This window comes from Rhinolophus hipposideros (assembly GCF_964194185.1).
Source record: "Rhinolophus hipposideros genome assembly, chromosome: 14".
NCBI lineage: Eukaryota > Metazoa > Chordata > Mammalia > Chiroptera > Rhinolophidae > Rhinolophus > Rhinolophus hipposideros.
In genome coordinates, this window is record NC_138060.1 from 113,689 (window position 1) to 133,819 (window position 20,131).

General features: G+C 45.9%; 1 protein-coding gene and 1 long non-coding RNA gene across 3 annotated transcripts in view; one reads left to right on the top strand and one right to left on the bottom strand.

Annotated features, from left to right (window-relative positions):
- Positions 1–878: 878 nt before the first annotated feature.
- Positions 879–8,215, top strand: LOC308507600. Its single transcript, XR_013994900.1, has 3 exons — positions 879–1,096; positions 4,324–4,431; positions 6,617–8,215. It is a non-coding gene; the product is annotated as an uncharacterized lncRNA (long non-coding RNA).
- A 365-nt stretch (positions 8,216–8,580) lies between these two features.
- The window catches only part of LOC308507598 (ankyrin repeat domain-containing protein 26-like), a 92,009-nt gene continuing 80,458 nt past the window's right edge, over positions 8,581–20,131 (bottom strand). For both annotated transcript variants that reach the window (XM_081072799.1, XM_081072800.1), the window contains 2 exons: positions 11,931–11,979; positions 8,581–10,614 (listed from right to left, as the gene is read on the bottom strand). In XM_081072799.1, coding sequence (XP_080928925.1) covers positions 10,496–10,614; positions 11,931–11,979 — 168 coding nt within the window. In that variant the 3' untranslated portion in view covers positions 8,581–10,495. The remainder of the gene's footprint in view (positions 10,615–11,930; positions 11,980–20,131) is intronic.

Below are 20,131 nucleotides of genomic sequence, written 5' to 3' on the forward strand. Positions count from 1 at the left end.
CTTCTTAGAACCCTTCCCTCCCGCAAGCCTTCTGCCAGCAGCCCTTAGCCCCGACCCCAAGACCCAAGCCCCGATCTGCCTGCAGGCGCAGGCCTGCCTTGGCCTTGGGCGGCTGTCTCCAGCCAAGGACGTGCTGGTGCTTGGCACCTAGGGACCGAGCCCAGGGGACGACCATCGCTCTGCCTGCACCTGGGCAACCAGACAGAGACTCCGGGTGTTGCCCGACACCGGACAAAGGGGAACGCCACCAGCCCCACCCCACCGGATAGCTCCGTCTCTGATGGCCAGCACCGTGACCCCTCCCCGCCCCCCTTTCATCTCCCAGGAGCGCCGGGCGCCCTCCGTTCCCGCCCTCCTCGGTGGCCCCGCCCACAGCACCAAAAGAGCAGGGACAAAACGGCAGGAGTTGGGAGCGCACGTGCCCTCCGGCTCCAGGAGAGACCAGCACAGGGGAAAAGCAGGCAGGCGGGCATGCACACAAACGACACAAGAAGGGTGCTTGGGGCTGCTCCTCTCCTCCCGCATGCGGGAACCCGGGTGGGTCTCGGAGCCCGGCGGCAATCCGCGGACCCTGGAGGCCTGCCCCGGGGTCCCACGGTGACTGCCAGCGCCCCGGCACTGCCTCCGTAACGGAGCCGATCCCCGGGCACCACCGAGCTCCGGTGGGGAAGCTGCCACTTCATCTCAGCCTCAGTGCCTCTGTCCCAGTCAGTGTCCCATCCTGTGCGTCCGTCCCCTCTCCTCCCCAAATCCCAAACCCTGTCTGTCTGTCTTCTGCCACATCCAGGGAAGTGGTAGAGGGCCCGTGGAGCCTCAGATGGCGCCAAGGGGCCTCGCTGCGGGTAAGGAGTAAAAGGCAGTCCAGCAGGCGGCGTTTTGTGGAGGTTGGGAGCAGGCGGAAGGCGGGGCCCTGGCGGAGCCGGCCTGCGGGGAGATGCTTTGGACTGGAGCAGCCCGGCAGCCTGGTTCGCGCTCACCATGCAGGGCGGTCCGCTGCTCTTGTGGCGCCTGGAGCCAGCTCCCAGCCTCTATGGCCACATCAGCTTCAACGCGCCGGATGTCATCTGATCTGGGAAGCTAAGCAGGGTCGGGCCTGGTCAGTACTTGATTGGGGGACCGACCCGGAATACCAGGTGCCCTCGGTTTCGGCCCGCCACTCCCTTTGCGGCCGCCACGGCCCTAGTCCTTCGGGAGTGGCCCAGTCCGCCTAATAAACCCACGCCAGGGGTGGCGCTGGGGGGGCTGGAGGGCAGGGGGAGAGGAATGGGTGGTGCCACACGGCACTACAATCTCGCTGCCCCGGCCCCACCCAGCTTGTCAATTGCTGCACAAAGAATTAGCTGGGATTCTTAGAAAGATTCCTGTTGAATTTGTTGATTAGGTTGTGTAAGGCTTGAGGCGAGATAGTGAAGCTAAGAGAGTCAGGCAGGTTGAGAAAAGTGAGGGCTTTATTCTGCGCTCCCAGGCAAGGTTCTGCGGTCCGCAGACGGGGCTGGTGAAGTCGCTCCCAGGGCAGAGGAGGGAGGCAGATATGCGATTTGGGGGAGGGGGTTGGCTGAGTGAGGTGGGAGATGAGCAGGCCCCCACCCCCAGTGCAGATAGGGCCCCAGTGGCTGTGTCTGGAGTTGTTTATTGCACCAAGGTCTGCTGCCTCTTCTGGGAAATGCCAGGGGCCCCAGTTTCCATCATGCGAGGAGGGGTCTGACTTGGCAGAGGGGTATGACTTTGCTCCCGGCCTCTTTGACCATGCCCGTATCTGACCTAATAGGTTGAGGAATATGGCCATGTTAACAGTGTTCAGACCAAAATCGTGGAATATTTTCGCAATTAGGTTGTCTTTAATTTATTTCCATCAGTTTTGCAGTTTTTAGAGAATAAGTTTGGCTCTTATTTTGTTAAATATATTCCTAAGTATTCTATTATTTTTGATGCTGTTGCAAATTGAGTTGAAGTATGCAGAAATGCAATTGATTTTTATATATTGATCTTGAATCCTGCAAATCTGCTGACTTATACATGCAAATACAGCTGGGCCTTGGTCAGAGTTGTTTCCTTATAACTTGGGTGACTTGTGGTAGGAAGGCACCTCTTGTTTATAGCAGTCAGCCTGTGGTAGAATTGGTTTCCTTACATGTGGTTTCACTTAAAGTCGTAAAACCTACCCATGATGTTAAGTGAGGACTTACTGTAGTTCTTAAGCGGAATTCTTATAATGTCGTATACTGCAAGGTTATGTAATCTGTGAATAGAGAGCATTTTGCTTCTGTCTTTCCAATATGAATGGCTTTTATTTCCATGTCTTACCTAATTGCTCTGGATAAAATATTCAGTACAATATTGAATAGAACTGGCCACAGTTGTCATCCTTTCGAGTTCACTGTCTTAGGAAGAAAGCATCCAGGCTTTCACTCTTAAATATTATGCAAGTTATAGCTGTTCTATAGATGCTCTTTTCAGGTTTAGAGAATTATCTCACATGCTTAGTTGGTTGAGGTATTTTTTTGTTGTTGTTGTTGATTGTTTTTGTTTTTTGTTTGTTTTGTTTTTCATGAAAAGGCATTGAATTTTGTTAAATGCTTTTACTGAAGTTGTAGCAATGATCATGATAGTGTTTTTTGTTTAATTAATATGATGTGTTACATTAAGTGATGTTTGAGTTTTAAATCAACTTTGTATTTCAGGGATATCTCACATGGTCATGGAATGTGCTTTTTTTCTGTATTTTGCTGAATATGATTCGCTAGTATTTTGCTGAGGATTTTTACATCCACTTTCATAAGAAATATTAGCCTTTAGGTATATTTTCTTTTGATGTGTTTGGTTTGGAATCAGTGTAACACTGGTCTCATAAAATGAGTTGAGATATGTTCCCTCGTCTACCTTTTGGAATAGTTTGTGAAGAATTGGCATTAATTCTTTAACCTTTGGTAGAATTCAGTAGTGAGAACTTCTGGGCATTTCTTTATGACTCATTTTTCGTTACCTATTCATATCTTTACTTAATCGGTTTATTTCTTCTTGAGTCAACTTTGTTAGTTTGTGTCTGTCTAGGAATTATTATTTCATCAAGTTATCTTATTTGTTGGTGTACAGTTTTTCATAGTATTCCTTTATTATCTTTTTATTTCTGTAAGGTAATGCCCCCTTTTTTGATTATGATTCTAGAATTGAGTCTTCTCTCTTTTTCTCTTGATCAATATAGCTAAATGTTTATCAATTTTGCTGACATTTTTATTGATTTTTCTCTATTATTTTTCTCTTCTCTCTTACACTAATTTCTGCCCTAATATATATTATTTCCTTCACAATTTCTTTAGGTTTAGTTTGTTCCTCTCTTTTCAGCATTTGAGGATGAAAGTTTAGATTATTGACTTGAGATATTTCTTTTTCTTAATATACATATTTTATAGCTGTATATTTTCCTCTAAGTACTGTTTTAGATGCATCAGAAAACTTTATTTATTTTGTCTTTATTTTTATTCATTTCAAAATATTTTTTATTTTTAGGATTTCCTTTGTGATTTATATTTTGACCGATTAGTATATATTAGTGTGTTGTTCTGCTGCTAGTTCTGCTTTTATTCCATATTGTCAGAAAACATAATTTGTGTTATTTCTTTTCTTTTAAATTTATTTTAATTTTTTTATGGCCTAGCACAATGTCTATCCTAGAGAATGTTCCTTGGGTACCTGAAATGAATGTCTAACCTGCTATTGATGTATTGTTATTGTTATTGGCTTATTTGTGTGTTCAGTACATGTTTGCATTACTTTCCTGAAGCCTATTTTTCCTCCCCCACTGTTAAGCCTCTATTGTTACTCCCCAAGGAGGTGCAGCTTTGCATGTAACTACAGTCACCATAGGATGACAATGGTTTTGGTCGTGAATTTTTGATCTCTGAACTCCAACCCGAACTCAAACTCAAACGCGGACAATCCGAACCTGTAGGAAACCGTGCTGAATTGCTAGCAGGTGTTGCTTTGTGAAATGTTGAACCTTTGACTTCCTTGAGTGGTTTGTGCCCCCAGCAAGGCAAAACTTGCTACTCTGAGAACACAGAACCAGACAAGGTCAGGAAGTGTGGAGCTGGCCAAAAAACAGGCCCTTGTGTATCCAAACATTGTAACTACTAGATTGCAGACAGTTCTGTTACTTTTTGATGCCCAGAGGATACAAGCTGCAAAAATAAATTTGGGCTGAGGCATTCTACTTAGAACTCCAGCAGTCTACTTAAAACTGCGGCAGTCTACTTAGAATTGCCTGCCCTCCCGATCCCATCTTTGTCTCTCTTCTTTTCTCTCAATCCTCACTCCCCACTTCAGGGACTGTTCCTCTCGTGGGCAGGCACCGACAAGTGGCGCTCGAACAGGGACCTGAATACTGGGGATAAAGTGAAGGACACCGCACGGAGCTGAGACGCGTCGCATAAGGTAAGGGGTTCGGTGAGACACCACGGTCAGGAGTAAAAAATCATGGGACAGGGTAACAGCAGAATGTCTTTTACTCAAATGTTAAAAAGTGTGCTAAACGGACTGGACCCCCAGGATGAGGAGGGCCTAGATGGGGAGGGGCCAGTGAGGGTGGTAGACGGTGCAGTGACAAGACAGCAGAGTGGGGCTGAGAGGATGGCAGAGGGGCCGGACGAGGCCCGAGGCCACCGTCCCGGGCGGGGCAAAGGTGGAGGAGACCAAGAGCCCGTCACTTCTCTGACGGGCCCTCCTGCCGCCACCCAGCAACCCTGGGACGAGCCGCGGGCCTCGCCTCCACTACGGCCACCGCCCAGGAGTGCGAGCCACAGTGCGAGCCTGTGAAGCGCGGGGATGCGATATCCAGCTCCGGGGCAGGGCTGCCCGAGCCGGTCGGCTGCAAGTCGCCGGAGGCCGTGGCGCCCCGGGAGAAACCCGCGCAGCTGAGCGCCCGCGAGGACTCCCGGCAGGTGCACGCGTGGTTGTGGCAGTCTTATTGCGGCCACTCACCTGGCACAGCGGCCTGGCCGCCTTCCCAGCTTACTGTGGCCCCGCAACAATGCTATGGGGCGCTGCCGCAGTTGGTCCCCCTACCAGGGAAATCCATTCAGGAACTCTTCCCAGCAACCCCAGGCAGCGCAGGATTGGACCTCAGTAGCGCCGCCTACACAGTACTAACACCTGAGATGGGAATGCGAGCTATTCCTACAGGGGTCTTTGGGCCTCTGCCTCCACAGACTGTGGGACTAATCCTAGGAAGGAGTAGTATTACCATGACAGGGCTATTGGCTGCTCCGGGAGTGTGGATATGGATTATACAGGAGAGATCAGGATTATGACACATTCGCCTGGAGGCACTTCAGTGATGGATAAGGGCCAACGCACAGCACAGCCATTGTTAATTACACGTGTCAAAGCGGGTAACACAGCAGGCCATAAATCCAGCGGCGACGCGGGCCTTGGTTTATCAGATGCTTATTGGGCCCAGGCCATTCACCACCAGGCCGGAATTACCACTATCCATTAATGGCCGTTCCTTCATGGGCCTTTTAGACACGGGGGCCGATGTCTCTGTTTTAACTGCAGATCAGTGGCCTAGCCACTGGCCAAAGCAGCAAACACTAACCCAGTTACAAGGCATAGGACAATCTCAGTCACCAGAACAGAGCAGTGATATATTGTTGTGGAAAGATCAAGAGGGACATGAAGGATCCTTTCAACCATACATAGTGGCAGGATTGCCTGTCAATCTATGGGGCAGACATGTCATGAGTCAGATGGGAGTTTACCTGTACAGCCCTAATCAACAGGTCACTATGATGATGTTCGATCAGGGACATCTGCCTAGAGATGGCTCAGGTCCCTCTGGACAAGGGAGAAAAGAGCCTATCTTTCCCTCGCCCTTACCACAAAGAGCTGGCTTGGGATATTTTTAACGGGGGTCACTACTCCTCCTGTACCCCATGCAGATGCTATCACTTGGAAAAGCGACACACCTGTTTGGGTAGAACAGTGGCCCCTGTCATCAGAAAAGATACAGGCTGCAAGGTTGCTGGAACAGGAGCAACTCGATAAGGGACATACAGCACTTTCTAAATCTCCATGGAACTCTCCCATATTTGTAATTAAGAAAAAATCAGGTAAATGGAGGTTGTTACAAGATTGGAGAAAAATAAATGAGACTATGGAGCTCATGGGGGCTTTACAACCGGGATTGCCTAATCCTTCTGCTATACCCCAAAACACATATAAGAGAATCCTGGCTTTAAAAGATTGTTTTTATACCATACCATTGTGCCCCAAGGACTGTAAAAGGTTTGCTTTAAGTAACTTACAAAAACCTATGAAGAGATATCAATGGCTGGTGCTGCCTCAAGGTATGGCTAATAGCCCTACTCTATGTCAAGAATGTGTGCCAGCAGCGTTAGAGTCTACCCCGTCTCCCCACATACAATCCTTAATCACACTCTTTGTTCTAAATTTTTTAAACCTGGATGCGCGTGGCAGATCTGCCACAGATCGCTTCTGGCATCCTAACACTCAACAAGATTATGCCCAAGTGAGATGGCAGGATCCAGTTACTAACCAGTGGCATGGGCCAGACCCAGTCCTAATTTGGGGACGAGGGCATGTTTGTGTTTATTCACAGGACAATGGAGGTGCGCGGTGGCTGCCTGAGAGGTTGGTGTGGCTTGCTGATGAGCGTCTTCGAGATCCTGCTGGTTGCGCAGATGCCTCAGCATACTGGGCATATGTTCCTGACCCTCCCATGCTACACCCCACTGTGTGGAACAGGCCTGAAATCATTGGTGGGACAAATGACACTAGGATATTAGGACATCCATTCGCTCCTGCCGTCCTACAAGCTGTTGGATTCAATCATAGCGGCTTGGGCATAGGACTCCTCATATGCTTCGCGATAATGTCAACGTTACTGGATGTTTCCGTGTGGGCAGCCAGACAATTCACGGAGACAACCTAGGACAGAGTGTCACATTCCATCAGCCAGCAGGATGGAAAAACATCAGGGATAAAAACCCACCTCCACCACAAGCCCATGATCCTTGCAGTGAGGAGAACAGAAAAAATAGCAGATCCATCCTTTGGAGACAATGTTATAAAGAACCCGGGGAATATAGTGTCCCTGGGTTTAATCAAGCTGTTATAGATGGCCCAGAGGCCATGACACAGGTGCTGATGTCCAACACGGGACTAAGACTGGAGTGGTTGTGGGATTATGGTATACCTCCCGGCCCCAAAGACATATTTGGAAACTAGTGGGAGCAATGGATACAGTGACTATGAGTATGGACGAGGGACGAGGCAAGGTAGAAGGCAATACCACTGCTTGTGTCAAGGCTCCATATGTGCTTATGATTGGAAATTTTAACATCACCCATATTGACAGGGTCCAGTTTAATGTATCTTGTATACAGTGTAACCTAAGTAATAGCATCAATTGGTCAAATGACAAAAGTAGAGCTGTAGTTCTCCACCGACCCTCTTTCATTATGGTACCTGTTAACATTTCAGGTCCTTGGTACTCGGACCTCAGAGGAGAATTCCCCTCCTTTCTAGCTCTGTTCCATTTGCTACTGCCTTTTGTAATAATCTTTGTTGGTGTTCCTCTATTCATGTGGTTTACTCCGTTGCTCACAAGGGTAATACTCAAGGGCTTCATCGATCTCCAAACAAAGGTTCATGAGTTGAGATTATCTGCCCAGGTTCACCGTGTCACTGACACCCGTGTATAAAGCCCCTACAATGGGTCGGCAGCCAAAGACGGGTTAGGATTTGGTAAGAATGTACATAACCTAAGACAGGAAACGTTCGCTAGAGGGATGGTCTCCTATGACGGGTAAATGGACATATCTGTACCAACCACCTAAGCCAGGCGCAACCCTTGTGTTAATTTTATATAAAAAAGGGGGACCTGTGGGAAACCATGCTGAAGTGCTAGCAGGTGTTGTTTTGTGAAATGTTGAACCTTTGACTTCCTTGAGTGGTTTGTGCTCCCAGCAAGGCAAAACTTGCTACTCTGAGAACACAGAACCAGACTAGGTCAGGAAGTGTGGAGCTGGCCAAAAAACAGGCCCTTGTGTATTACCTTTATTGTAACTACTAGATTGCAGACAGTTCTGTTACTTTTTGATGCCCAGAGTATATAAGCTGCAAAAATAAACTTGGGCTGAGGCATTCTACTTAGAACTGCGGCAGTCTACTTAGAATTGCCTGCCCTCCTGATCCCATCTTTGTCTCTCTTCTTTTTTCTCAATCCTCACTCCCCACTTCAGGGACTGTTCGTCTCGTCGGCAGGCACCGACAGTTAGTGTAGCCACAGCAGTTATATTAGTGGCCAGTGGCTCACTGGTTACAGCTGACGGCCAACTAGCCACAGCTGACAGCCATCCAACCACAGTTGATGGCCATCTACTACCTGAGCCAGCACCCCTCCACGTGAGGCCGAGAGCCTGGAAACTGCTCTCTGGGGCTCTGTCGTGCGGGGTACCCTGCTCGCTGCGCCATTTGTCGTGCTGGGTCTCAGCTCCCACTCCCCGCCCAAGAACGCAGGACATGGTAAGGCCAAAAAGGAACACCCACGGAGCCATAGATAGGGGAGTCAAACCAATATATTCTCGCTGGCGGCTGGGCTGGAGACACAGGAAGTAGGATCTACATAATCTGCCTAACAGCAGTCCGCGCTTGCCAGCCACCATCTTCTTGCTAGCCCCCATTCCTTTTTGCTAGCATAGCCACAGCCGTTATATTAGTGGCCAATGGCTTACAGGTTACAGCTGACGGCCAACTAGCCACAGCTGCTGGCATCTGATCACAGTTTATGGCCATTTACTACCCGAGCCAGCACCTTTCTATGTGAGGCCGAGAGCCTGGAAACTGTTTTTTGGGGTTTTGTCCCCACACTCCACCCCTACAGGTTCTCGCCTCACAATCTACACGACAAGTGTCTTCCGCGAGGGTCCCTGTGCGAGGAGCCTGGAGGTGAATGCAATATCCTGGACACAGCCAGGCTCTCTGAGCACAGCCAGGGTTTCTCAGGGCACCACCAGTACTTCTGGGCACAGCCAGACTTCCTGGGCTTCTTAAGGTACCACCAGTCTCCCCGGGCACAGCCAGGGTTTCTCAGGGCACCACCCCAGTACTTCTGGGCACAGCCAGACATCCTGGGCTTCTTAGGGTACCACCTGTTTCCCCGGGCACAGCCAGCTTTTCTCAGGGCACTGCCACTCTCTCTGGGCACAGCCAGACTTCCTGGACACAGCCAGGGCTCACAGGGCACTGCCACTCTCTCTGGACACAGCCAGACTTCCTGGACACAGCCAGACTTCCTGGACACAGCCAGGGCCTCAGGGCACCGCCACTCTCTCTGGGCACAGCCAGACTTCCTGGACACAGCCAGGGCTCTCAGGGCACTGCCACTCTCTCTCTGGGCCTCTCGGGGTACTGTGCTGGAACAACAGTGGCTCACATCAAGGTGCTTACATATTATCAATGGTGGCCAGTCAAGACACAAAAGCAAACATCCGCCAGTCCCACTACATGATGGTATGTTCCCAAACAGTCAAGCGTCCATTAAATCAGGGATAGAAGGCAATTCCTCATAGTCCATAGTCATTCGCCAGGGCTGTCCTGGGGGTGAGGGATGACCTTGACTTCACCCTCATCTCACAATGAGGACTCAGCAAGCGTTTCCTCCTGGGACAAGTCCCGCATCCAGGCTGCGTCAGCAAGCAGTTCCCAGCCCACAGGGCCACAACAACCTTCGCTTTCTCCACTTTCTCCGGCCTCTGCTGGTTGGGGAACCATCCACATCTTCCCACCGCTCCACGGAAATCGAGCTCTCCGGCAGCTGCTCCTCCTGGTCTTCCTCAGACTGAGCTTTCATACGCACAAACTGCTCCACTGCCCTTCGGAGAGCTTTGGCCAGCACCGTATCCTGCCGACTACGCCATGTGTCACGCAGGGGACCCTGCTCACTGCGCCATTTGTCGTGCAGGGTCTCAGCTACCGCTCCCCGCCCAAGAACGCAGGACACGGTAAGGCCAAAAAGGAACACCCACGGAGCCATAGATAGGGGAGTCAAACCAATATATTCTCGCTGGCGGCTGGGCTGGAGACACAGGAAGTAGGATCTACATAATCTGCCTAACAGCAGTCCGCGCTTGCCAGCCACCATCTTCTTGCTAGCCCTCATTCCTTTTTGCTAGCGTAGCCACAGCCGTTATATTAGTGGCCAATGGCTTACGGGTTACAGCTGACGGCCAACTAGCCACAGCTGCTGGCATCTGATCACAGTTTATGGCCATTTACTACCCGAGCCAGCACCTTTCTATGTGAGGCCGAGAGCCTGGAAACTGTTTTTTGGGGTTTTGTCCCCACAGGCTCTGTCCCCACAACATATGATACAAAAATATTTTCCTGTAATAAGGATTTCACATGCCATATATTTTGGGATACAATTAACATGTTGTTTAAACAGCCCAGTAAATACACTTGTACTATTTATATTTTAGAGCTTATACTTTTTTTTCAAATCGTAGACGATTTCTAGTTTTATATTCTCAAGTAGATTATCAATAGGTGATAGAGGAACTTTTCGATTGAATTTAGATTCATATTCAGCAGGAGCTGGAAAGAAAAAGACAGAATTATGTTCTTTAAAATACAACTAAGTATAAGTGTTAAGAAGAATGAGAAAACCTCTAGATGAGGCCACAGCTCACAACAGGAGATCATATTCAATACAGTTTGCCCACGGCTGCACACTGACTTGACTGCTATTGTGGCCAAGTATCAGAGCTTCTGGTTGTCTCATCCTTCATTCATTTATAAACAAGGTCGTACGACAAGCACTGAAGTTACAAGACGAAGATGACACGGTCCAGCCCTGACCCATCATCTACTATAAGCTGAAGGAACAGATGAACAGGCAATTTCCATTCAGAGGCCCCTATACCATACAAATGCACAACAGGACGCGAGTGGGACCCACAAAAGGGACATCCCAGTGTTGATTGTCTGCTCTCTGGTGGAGGTGACATGGATGTTGATGCCTGAAGGACAAGGACAGAGGATGCCAGAGAGAGGGAAGACGCAGATGCGAAGACTAGTGTTGGGGAGAACACTACGGAACGAGAAGTAGTCTGGTTTAGCTAAATGCTAGAGCAAAGGGGCAAACGAGGGTTGGTAGCAAGATATAGGCTGAGATGTTTGGTGAGAACTACATTGATTTGGGTGTTTTCATTCCATGCAAAGCAATGTGGAGTTTCTCCTGAGGGTACATGGTAAACTAATGACAAAGTAAATGACTGGAGATTTAAATGTCACCCATCAGGTGACAGCTACAGTGTTTCCTCCAAAAATAAGACTAACCAGAAATTAAGCCCTAATGCGTCTTTTGGAGCTATAATTAATATAAGACCTGGTCTTATTTTCGGGGAAATATGGTAGCTTGGCCCTTCTAGGAGGTACCGTATTTCCCCAAAAATAAGACCGGGACTTATATTCATTTTTGCTCCCAAAGACACATTAGGTATTATTTTCCGGTTAGGTCTTATTTTCGGGGAAACACCATATATGAACAGTAATTGCTTAAGTATCACTAGATAAGTCTTGTTATTGGGCCTCATATCACTGGCAAAAACATAAAAGTTGATGAAGCCCCGTTTTCAACGTGCACGTGGAAAGTTCCATAGGGATGGCAGAAGAAAGGAAGGGGACAGGCCATAAATAAAAAGAGATACATAGACTCTTGAGATATTACTCATATGACCTTGTCTTCACTATGAATGTTTATGCTTTCACCTTTTTTATTTGCTAAGGCCAAGAAAATATTTAATGTAGTATCTATTATCAGAACATGGAAAGGGATGCCATTTAATATTTACATTTTATTCCAGAAATCAATGATATCTAACTTGAATTAATACATTTTGGCAACATACCGTCTTTGTATAGTTCTTTAGTTTTTTTTTCCTGGTACTCCAGCAGCGACTGAAATAAATCAAATCTTATTATAGTATTTAAGGTAAACAAGAGACTTTATTGTAGAAATGATATATCTTATGAAATGTGCTCTTTAAATAATGCCTTTAGAGAATAGACTTAACGTATGATTTATATAAATACAAAAAAGTTTAAAAATGAATAACATAAATTACTGCTTATTTTGATTGTACATAATAGAGACCATCTATATGAGATGCTATTTAGATTAATCTGACCAACAGTGCAATTGATATTGGTCTACCTAAGATACATAATTTCAAAAGAGTGACGTTTGATTTGATTGGTACAATGAAGTTTAAACAAGTCAAGTCATATTTTACACTGAATGCATTACTTTGCAATTTTTAGAAAAATTGTCCTTTATAAATGTTTCTTGTTCTTTGTTTTTACTTTAATGGACTTTTCCTTAAAATGAGCTTTCCATTCTTGCACTTCTAGAAAAGTAATCTCAAGGTGTATTCTAGGCTATTCATTTTTCAGCATAGAACCTTAAAGACATAAAATGATGAAAGTGGTACTGTGCCGTCATGTGAAAATTCTACTGACAGAAACAATAACCAAAACGATTTTGCAGTCTATGACTGAAACATTACCGTATTCGTATGCACAGAAAGATTTCCGAAAAGCTGCTTGAATAAAGTATGACCTAGAGCCAGTTTTCAAATTTACTTTCTCATTTATGACTTTGTAGAGTTAGAAACAAAAAATAATATATAATTTTTAAATGTGACTTTGTTCCTTAGAAATCAGGTCCAATTTTCGAAACACTAAAATAGCTGTAGTTATAGTCTATTTAATTATGAAATGTGTGGGAGTATTTCAAACTATATTACAAGTGTCCCAGTCTAGAGTGGTCTTACTGAAACCTTTCTTCTGAAAGCTATCCTCTCACAAAATGTCCAAAGTAGTGCTTAAAATAATATCCAGAAACTAATAGACACTATGGTGACAACAATGTGACAGCCAATCCTTGTACAAATTTAGGGGGAATGTGGGAAACCGTGCTAAAGTGCTAGCAGGTGTTGTTTTGTGAAATGTTGAACCTTTGACTTCCTTGAGTGGTCTGTGCTCCCAGCAAGGCAGAAGTTCCTACTCTGAGAACACAGAACTAGACAAGGTCAGGAAGTGTGGAGCTGGCCAAAAAACAGGCCCTTGTGTATTACCTTTATTGTAACTACTAGATTGCAGAGAGTTCTGTTACTTTTTGATGCCCAGAGTATATAAGCTGCAAAAATAAACTTGGGCTGAGGCATTCTACTTAGATCTGAGGCATTCTACTTAGAACTGCGGCAGTCTACTTAGAATTGCCTGCCCTCCCGATCCCATCTTTGTCTCTCTTCTATTTTTTCTCAATCCTCACTCCCCACTTCAGGGACTGTTCTTCTCATCGGCAGGCACCGACAGGGGAAGACAAATTTGTTTTCCAATATTTGCATAACACTTTTTTTTGTGAATGGCTTGATAGAAAGGGCTTATAATGTGAATAATGTGACAACAACATCACCAGACAGGCCGTGTAAAATCAATAACTAAATACCATAGGAAGGGAGAAGACTTTCATGAAACAGTTTTAAGTTATTGTTAATCAACAATATAAAATGTAAATCACATTTTTACACGACTTGAATTAAGGAACTACCAATGTAGCGTTATTATTATTTTCCCCCAAAACAGCTCTTTTCTTAAATATTTACTTCAGCACTTTCTGTCGTGTTTCCCTGAAAATAAGATGTAGCTGGACCATCAGCTCTAATGCGACTTTTGGAGCAAAAATTAATATAAGACCCGGTCTTATTTTAACATAATATAAGAATGGGTCTTATGTAATATAAAATAATATCAGACCAGGTCTTATACTAATTTTTGCTCCAAAAGACACATTAGAGATGATGGTCCAGCTATGTCTTATTTTCGGGGAAACACGGTATGTTTATTTCTAGGTGAGGAGTGTGTTCAGATGGTGGAAGTAGCTTGAAGTCCAACATTAATAAGGACAACATATCTGCAGTCTTATTATACTTTTCCATTTATCAAATATATAGAAAGGTGAGAAAATTATACACAAAAAAATGTATCAGCAAACTTTAATTCAAAGGATTTCAACTAGAAGGATTTTCTCATTACTGGCAGTTCTCACTAGACTACGTCTCGGAGAAAGCTCAGGTTCCACTGGGGACACCCACGGGATAGCACAGCTTAGGAGTCTGCATCCCTCCTTTAGCTAGGTAGCTCTACACGTCTCTGCTTTGGTTTGTTTTGTGTTAATTGGGGACTACTGAGGAACAGTTTGCTTTTCCCGGATGTCAAATTGTTCTTTTTTTCAATCTAGTTGTGGATGGTGCATCTCACTGGCCAATGTGGGACTTGAACCGGTTACCTTGGTGTTATGGGCACCTCGCTCCAACCACTGAGCCAACAGGCTCCCCACCAGCAGCCCAATTCCAAGCTCAACCCATTGCTTCTCACGGGCCTATGTGGGAATCGAACTGTCAACCTTGGTGTTATGAGCACAGTGCTCCAACCACTGGGCCAACCGGCTACCCACCATGGTTCATCTCCAAGTTCAAGCCATTGTTTTCAATCTAGCGGTGGAGGGCGCAGTTCACTGGCTCATGTGGGAATCGAACCCACAACCTTGTTGTTAAGAACTTGCACTCTAACCAACTGAGGCATGTGGCCACCCTTGGTCTCTGTTTTTATATACCGTGTTTCCCCGAAAATAAGACCTAGCTAGACAATCAGCTCTAATGCATTTTGGAACAAAAATTAATTAAGACCCGGTCTTATTTTACTATGATATAAGACCGCGTATGATATATGATATGATGTGACGTGACGTGACCGGATCTTACATTGATTTTTGTTCCAAAAGACACATTAGAGCTGATTGTCCGGCTAGGTCTTATTTTTGGGTAAACAGAGTCATTAAACAAAAAAAATTTTCTCAAAGAACGGTACTATTCTTTGATAAAAAGAATATTTTTCAGGTCTGAAAGTCACTGATTTAGTGAAAGTCCCTAATTTTGCATAAGAGGCAACCAAGACTCACAGAGATTATATAGGTCACCTGAGGTCACCAAACCAAGGAGCTGCGGGCCAGGAATGGGATAAGTCTCCCTATTGAGGCTAGCGTGCTATGCCAGCTACTACCTCATATTCCGGAAAATTCCATCAATTTCTGAGTACAACTCAAAAGAAAATGAATATGCAAAACTTTGTCATGTAGCTCAATAATGTTAAAGCATGAGAAACAAAATAGTAGCTTTCTAACTCAAGTATTATCTTTAAAGTCATTATTAAAAATAAAGACAGATTAATATCACAAGTCCTATTAACAGTAGTCAAACACACTCAATTTATAAAGCATAAACATTTCTAAACACAGAAAAGGGAACTTGAAGGAGAAAATCATGAGTTAAAGAAAGCAAACTCAAGTTGAGGAAATTCTACCTTAAAATGACTTGTCTTTTCCTCATAATCAAATTTGGCTGAACAATATAAACCAACACAGGTATTATTCATGGTGGGGGTTAAGTATAGCGAAATTGGAAACACAAAACAGATTTCTCTTTACCATCTAGTGCACTTGTGTCCAACCTCACATCATCACAATTACATCATAAGTCTTTCCAGTGTTCCCTAGTGATTTGGGACACTTATCTCTGGATCTTGACAGAGTAGGGCTTTTCCATCTCTTATTCAGCCTTGCATGATTGGGCAACCCAACGCCTCACAAGGGAACAACGTTGGCCTTGGAATGAGGGCATTGACTTTAACATAAACAATTTTCCAATTTATGAGGAAATACTGAAAACTAAACACCTCTTTCCTACCAAAAAATAATTAAAGGAAAAATGTCCACAAGCATATTCTCTCTCATTGCTTCTGCCTTTACACTCTTTCATCTTCTGATTTCTGTGGTGAAACCACTGAGAACATTTTAATTGTGCATCATGCTTAAGAATTTACAGAAGGGTTGGCCATTCACTTTCTTTTTGTACCCAGTCCTTCCTCCAGGTTCACCACTTTGAAGGACTTGGACTCCATTTAGCCGAAGGGCTGTCCGAAAATCCTTGGCTTTGTTCTCCTATGATTTATTAAGGGGAAGCTAAATGAAAACACAAGGTTGGAGCCCCATTTAGCACAGGCCTGTGCTATGTTTCTCTGCATTAAGAAGGCCACAGTTGTTAGATGGGTGGGGGGGAGGGGGTTGGAGATGGGGGGAAGGGTGAAGGGATTGGGAGGCGGTTGGTGACCACAGGATGGCCTCAGGGTCTTTTGAGAATTACTTTGGGGAACTTACTCAATAGTGTTTGGGGATTTTGTTGGGTGTCCGATGGACATGTGTCCTGTTTGGGAGACCACCTCAGGGATGCGGTGGATGCTTGGTCATGGCATTGTACACCAGAGACTGGACATTAATGAATGCCAACTATAATTTTATGTGTATAATGTGATGGCTCGGTGTGAGGTCGGGGTGGTGGTGGATGGGGGGAGGGGGGTTCACGTTGTGAGGGATGTAAAAATAAAATAAAACTAAAAAAAAAAAAAAAGGAGGCCACAAAACACCATCAAAACCACAAACCACCCTGCATTGATCAAAATGGATATTCTTTGGAATGATGTAAACATCATGTCAAGAGAGACAACCCCTTTCTATCTCCACGATATCTACAACTCATCGGGCATCTATAGCCCAAGAAAGGATCTTCTGCTCAACACACTACGATTCCTTAAAAGACCACGCATCTGTAAAAGGGAAGGAGGGTGCACTGGATGTGAAAGGGAGGCAGGATGGAGGAAAGCACAGGGACAGCCCACAGCTGCAGTTCCAGGGGGACAAGGCTGAGCCTGAAGCCCCAGCAAAGGCAGTGGCGGTGGAGGGGACGGGGTGCAGCTCCCACATCACTGCCCAGGGGAGGCTAAGCGGGGCAGCAGCAGCATCCCCCCACCCCTCTCCAGATGCAGCAGTGCTGGCACCACCAGGGACCAGTAGCAGCAGCAGAAACAATTCTCCAGTCTCACGACCACACACAGTGCTACCAGTAGACATAGGGAACCAGGTAGCAGCTCAGCGGGCTCAAGAACAGGCCCCCCTCAACCACCCACTTCCCCCACCTGCTTGGTGGTGGTGACCAGAGACCCTGGAGACCTGGATACAGTTGCAACACCCATCTCCCTGGTCACCCAGGCTTGGACTCCCACCCCCACAGCTAAGCCCCCGCCCCTGGACCTCCCATACTCAAGGAGCACCTGTGGGAGAAAACAGAAACTATACTCTTGTACCATCTACTAAAAACAAAAGAAAGACCCCTAATTATATACCTGTTTAATTGTTCAAATCGAAATGTACCTACATAAGAAAGTATTCACTACTTCAAATGGGCCTGTAGAGGAACAAGCCACTCAGCAGCATGAAGAAGCAATGTGACATGGTTAACACTGAGAGAAGATGACACTTCTCCAGAAACCAAGTCAAAGTTACGGAAGATTGTGATCTCTGTGACCGAGATTTCAAAACAGCAGTCATGCTCTCTGCTCATCACACAGAACAGCTAAGAGACTTGTAGGAGGATGACTTGAAGGTGGGCAAACTGGGCGAGCAGGGGAAGTGGGAAGGGAGACGTGGCCCGCATCCATGGCTGCGGAGGTGCAGGTGGTCCCCGGACAGAACAGAGACCACAAGAGCCAGGAGGTGGGCTCTTTCCCTGTGTCCCACAGCTCATCTCCCTGCCCAGAGAGCAGCATATCCAGAGTTTGAGGCAGTAACCTCAGCTGAGACCTCCAGCTGGGCCCTAGGTAGGACAAAGGAAGTAAGCACCATACCTGGGCCCCTCCCCCGACTCTCCCAATCCTACCCCCACCCTTCCAGAGACTCACGCTGGCCCCTGATCTGAGGAGTAGTGTCAGATTACAGAGGACCCATAGTGCTCAGGATCTGGGAGGACCCGGTTTGTAGCTACTGCGACTCAGGGAAGAAGCTGGGAAGTGTGTGACACTGCTGGGCTGAGAGAGAGAAGACTCCTCCATCCCCAGTCCCCACCTTCTCTGACCTGCCCAGGGCAGGGCAATTACAACTGTGGAGACATGCCCAGGGGTTAGCAGTAGGCAGCAGTCGCAGCTCTGGGCTTTCAGCAGCTCAGAAATCTCCCACCACACACGCACACATGCACGCACGCACACACACACGGAAGGAGTGACCTAAGACTCAGGAGACCTGGGCACAGGGCTGGTTGTGTTACTCTCAGTGCGCATATGTGCAGGCAAGAACAGAAACTGCAGTGACTTTGTAGAAACTACCATCCACACCCGATAGCCCCACTCATCTACATCTGCCGTCCCAGGTTCACTCTGGGCACCAGGTGACCGGCTCTGCCTGAACAATACACAGAGGACTCTCTGATACAGCAGAGGACGGCCTGGAGATTACTTGGTGGGCTTAAGCCAAGACTGGCGCTGCGTTTTTTGTTTTGTTTTGTTTTTGTATCTTTGATATTTTTGCCTGTGTTGAGTGTGGGTTACTGGTTGTTTTCACACGTGAGTGTATTTGGTTTTGACTTTGTTGTTGCTGTTGTGCTTGGTGATTGGCTTTGTTCTGAAATTGCCCTACACCAGGGCCCAGCCCAAGAGTCACAAGATTCAACACCTCCTGACACCAACTCCAGACCCAACCAGAGTATTATTGGGTTTGACCTACAAGTGACACACCCAGAGGGAATTCATTACAGGCACAAGAGCCCATAGAGGCCAAGTCTAATTGGAGTGGTCAACCCTCACGCAGCAGATCATCCACCGAGGGCAGAGCTAAGTCTCACAACTAGGCGGCCTAGGATCAACCCCACCTACTGACCAGCCAAAAGCAATGAAAGTTCAACTTTACACAGGACAATATACACAACACCAGGGTCACCTTTGGAGCACACGCACAGGAGAATAGGGAAGTGGTGCAAGTCAGATATAAAGGACACACACTACATAAGATAACCCAGCAAAGACCGAGCATCCTAGGGGATCTACCTAATACATCGAAGCAAACACGGAGAGTCAACCAGAATGGGGAAACAAAGAAACATGTCCCAAATAAAAGAACAGAAGAAACCTCCAGAATTGGAACCAAATGAAATAGAAGTAACCAACCTATCAGAGACAGAGTTCAGAACACTGAGGATAAGAATGTTTAAAGAGCTTAGTGACGACATAAAGAAGGATAGAGAAATCATAATGAACAACCAGTTAGAACTAAAGAATACAACAAGTGAAATAAAGCACACGCTTGAAGGAATTACCAGTGGGTTAGATGAGTCAGAGAATCGAATCAGCGACTCAGAAGACAAGTTAACAGTGAACACACAAGCGGAACAAAAATAAATCCACGCCTATATGGCCATTTAATCTACGACAATGGAAGCAAGAATTTACGGTGAGGTAAAGACAGTCTTTTCAATAAATGGTGCTTGGAAACCTGGACAGACACATGCAAAAAGATGAAGCTGGACCACCTCCTTACACCATATACAAGAATAAATTGAAAATGGGTCAAAAACTTAAATGTAACATCTGATACCATAAAACTCCTAGAAGACAATATAGGAAGCAACTTTACATATATTACCCAGAGTAAGATTTTTACTGATACATCCCCTTGGGCAAGGGAAGCAACAGAAAAAATAAACATATGGGATTACATCAAACTAAACATTTTTTTCACAGTAAAGGAAACCATCATTACAACAAAAAAGGGTCCTACTGAATGGGAGAAGATATCTGCCATTGACATATCCAAACTTTATTAAAAAACTCACTCAACTCAGCTCCGAAAAACAATCAACCCAATTAAAAAATGGGCAGAGGACATGAAGAGACATTTTTCTAAAGAGGACATACAGATGGCAAACAGACATATGAAGAAATGCTCAACCTCACTAACCATCAGAGAAATGCAAATAAAAACCACAATGAGATACCACCTCACTCCAGTCAAAATGGCTATTATCAATAAATCAACAAACAACAAATGCTGGCGCGGATGTGGAGAAAAGGGAACGCTACTGCACTGTTGGTGGGACTGCAGATTGGTGCAGCCACTATGGAAAACAGTATGGAGGTATCTCAAAAATCTGACACTGGAACTACCTTA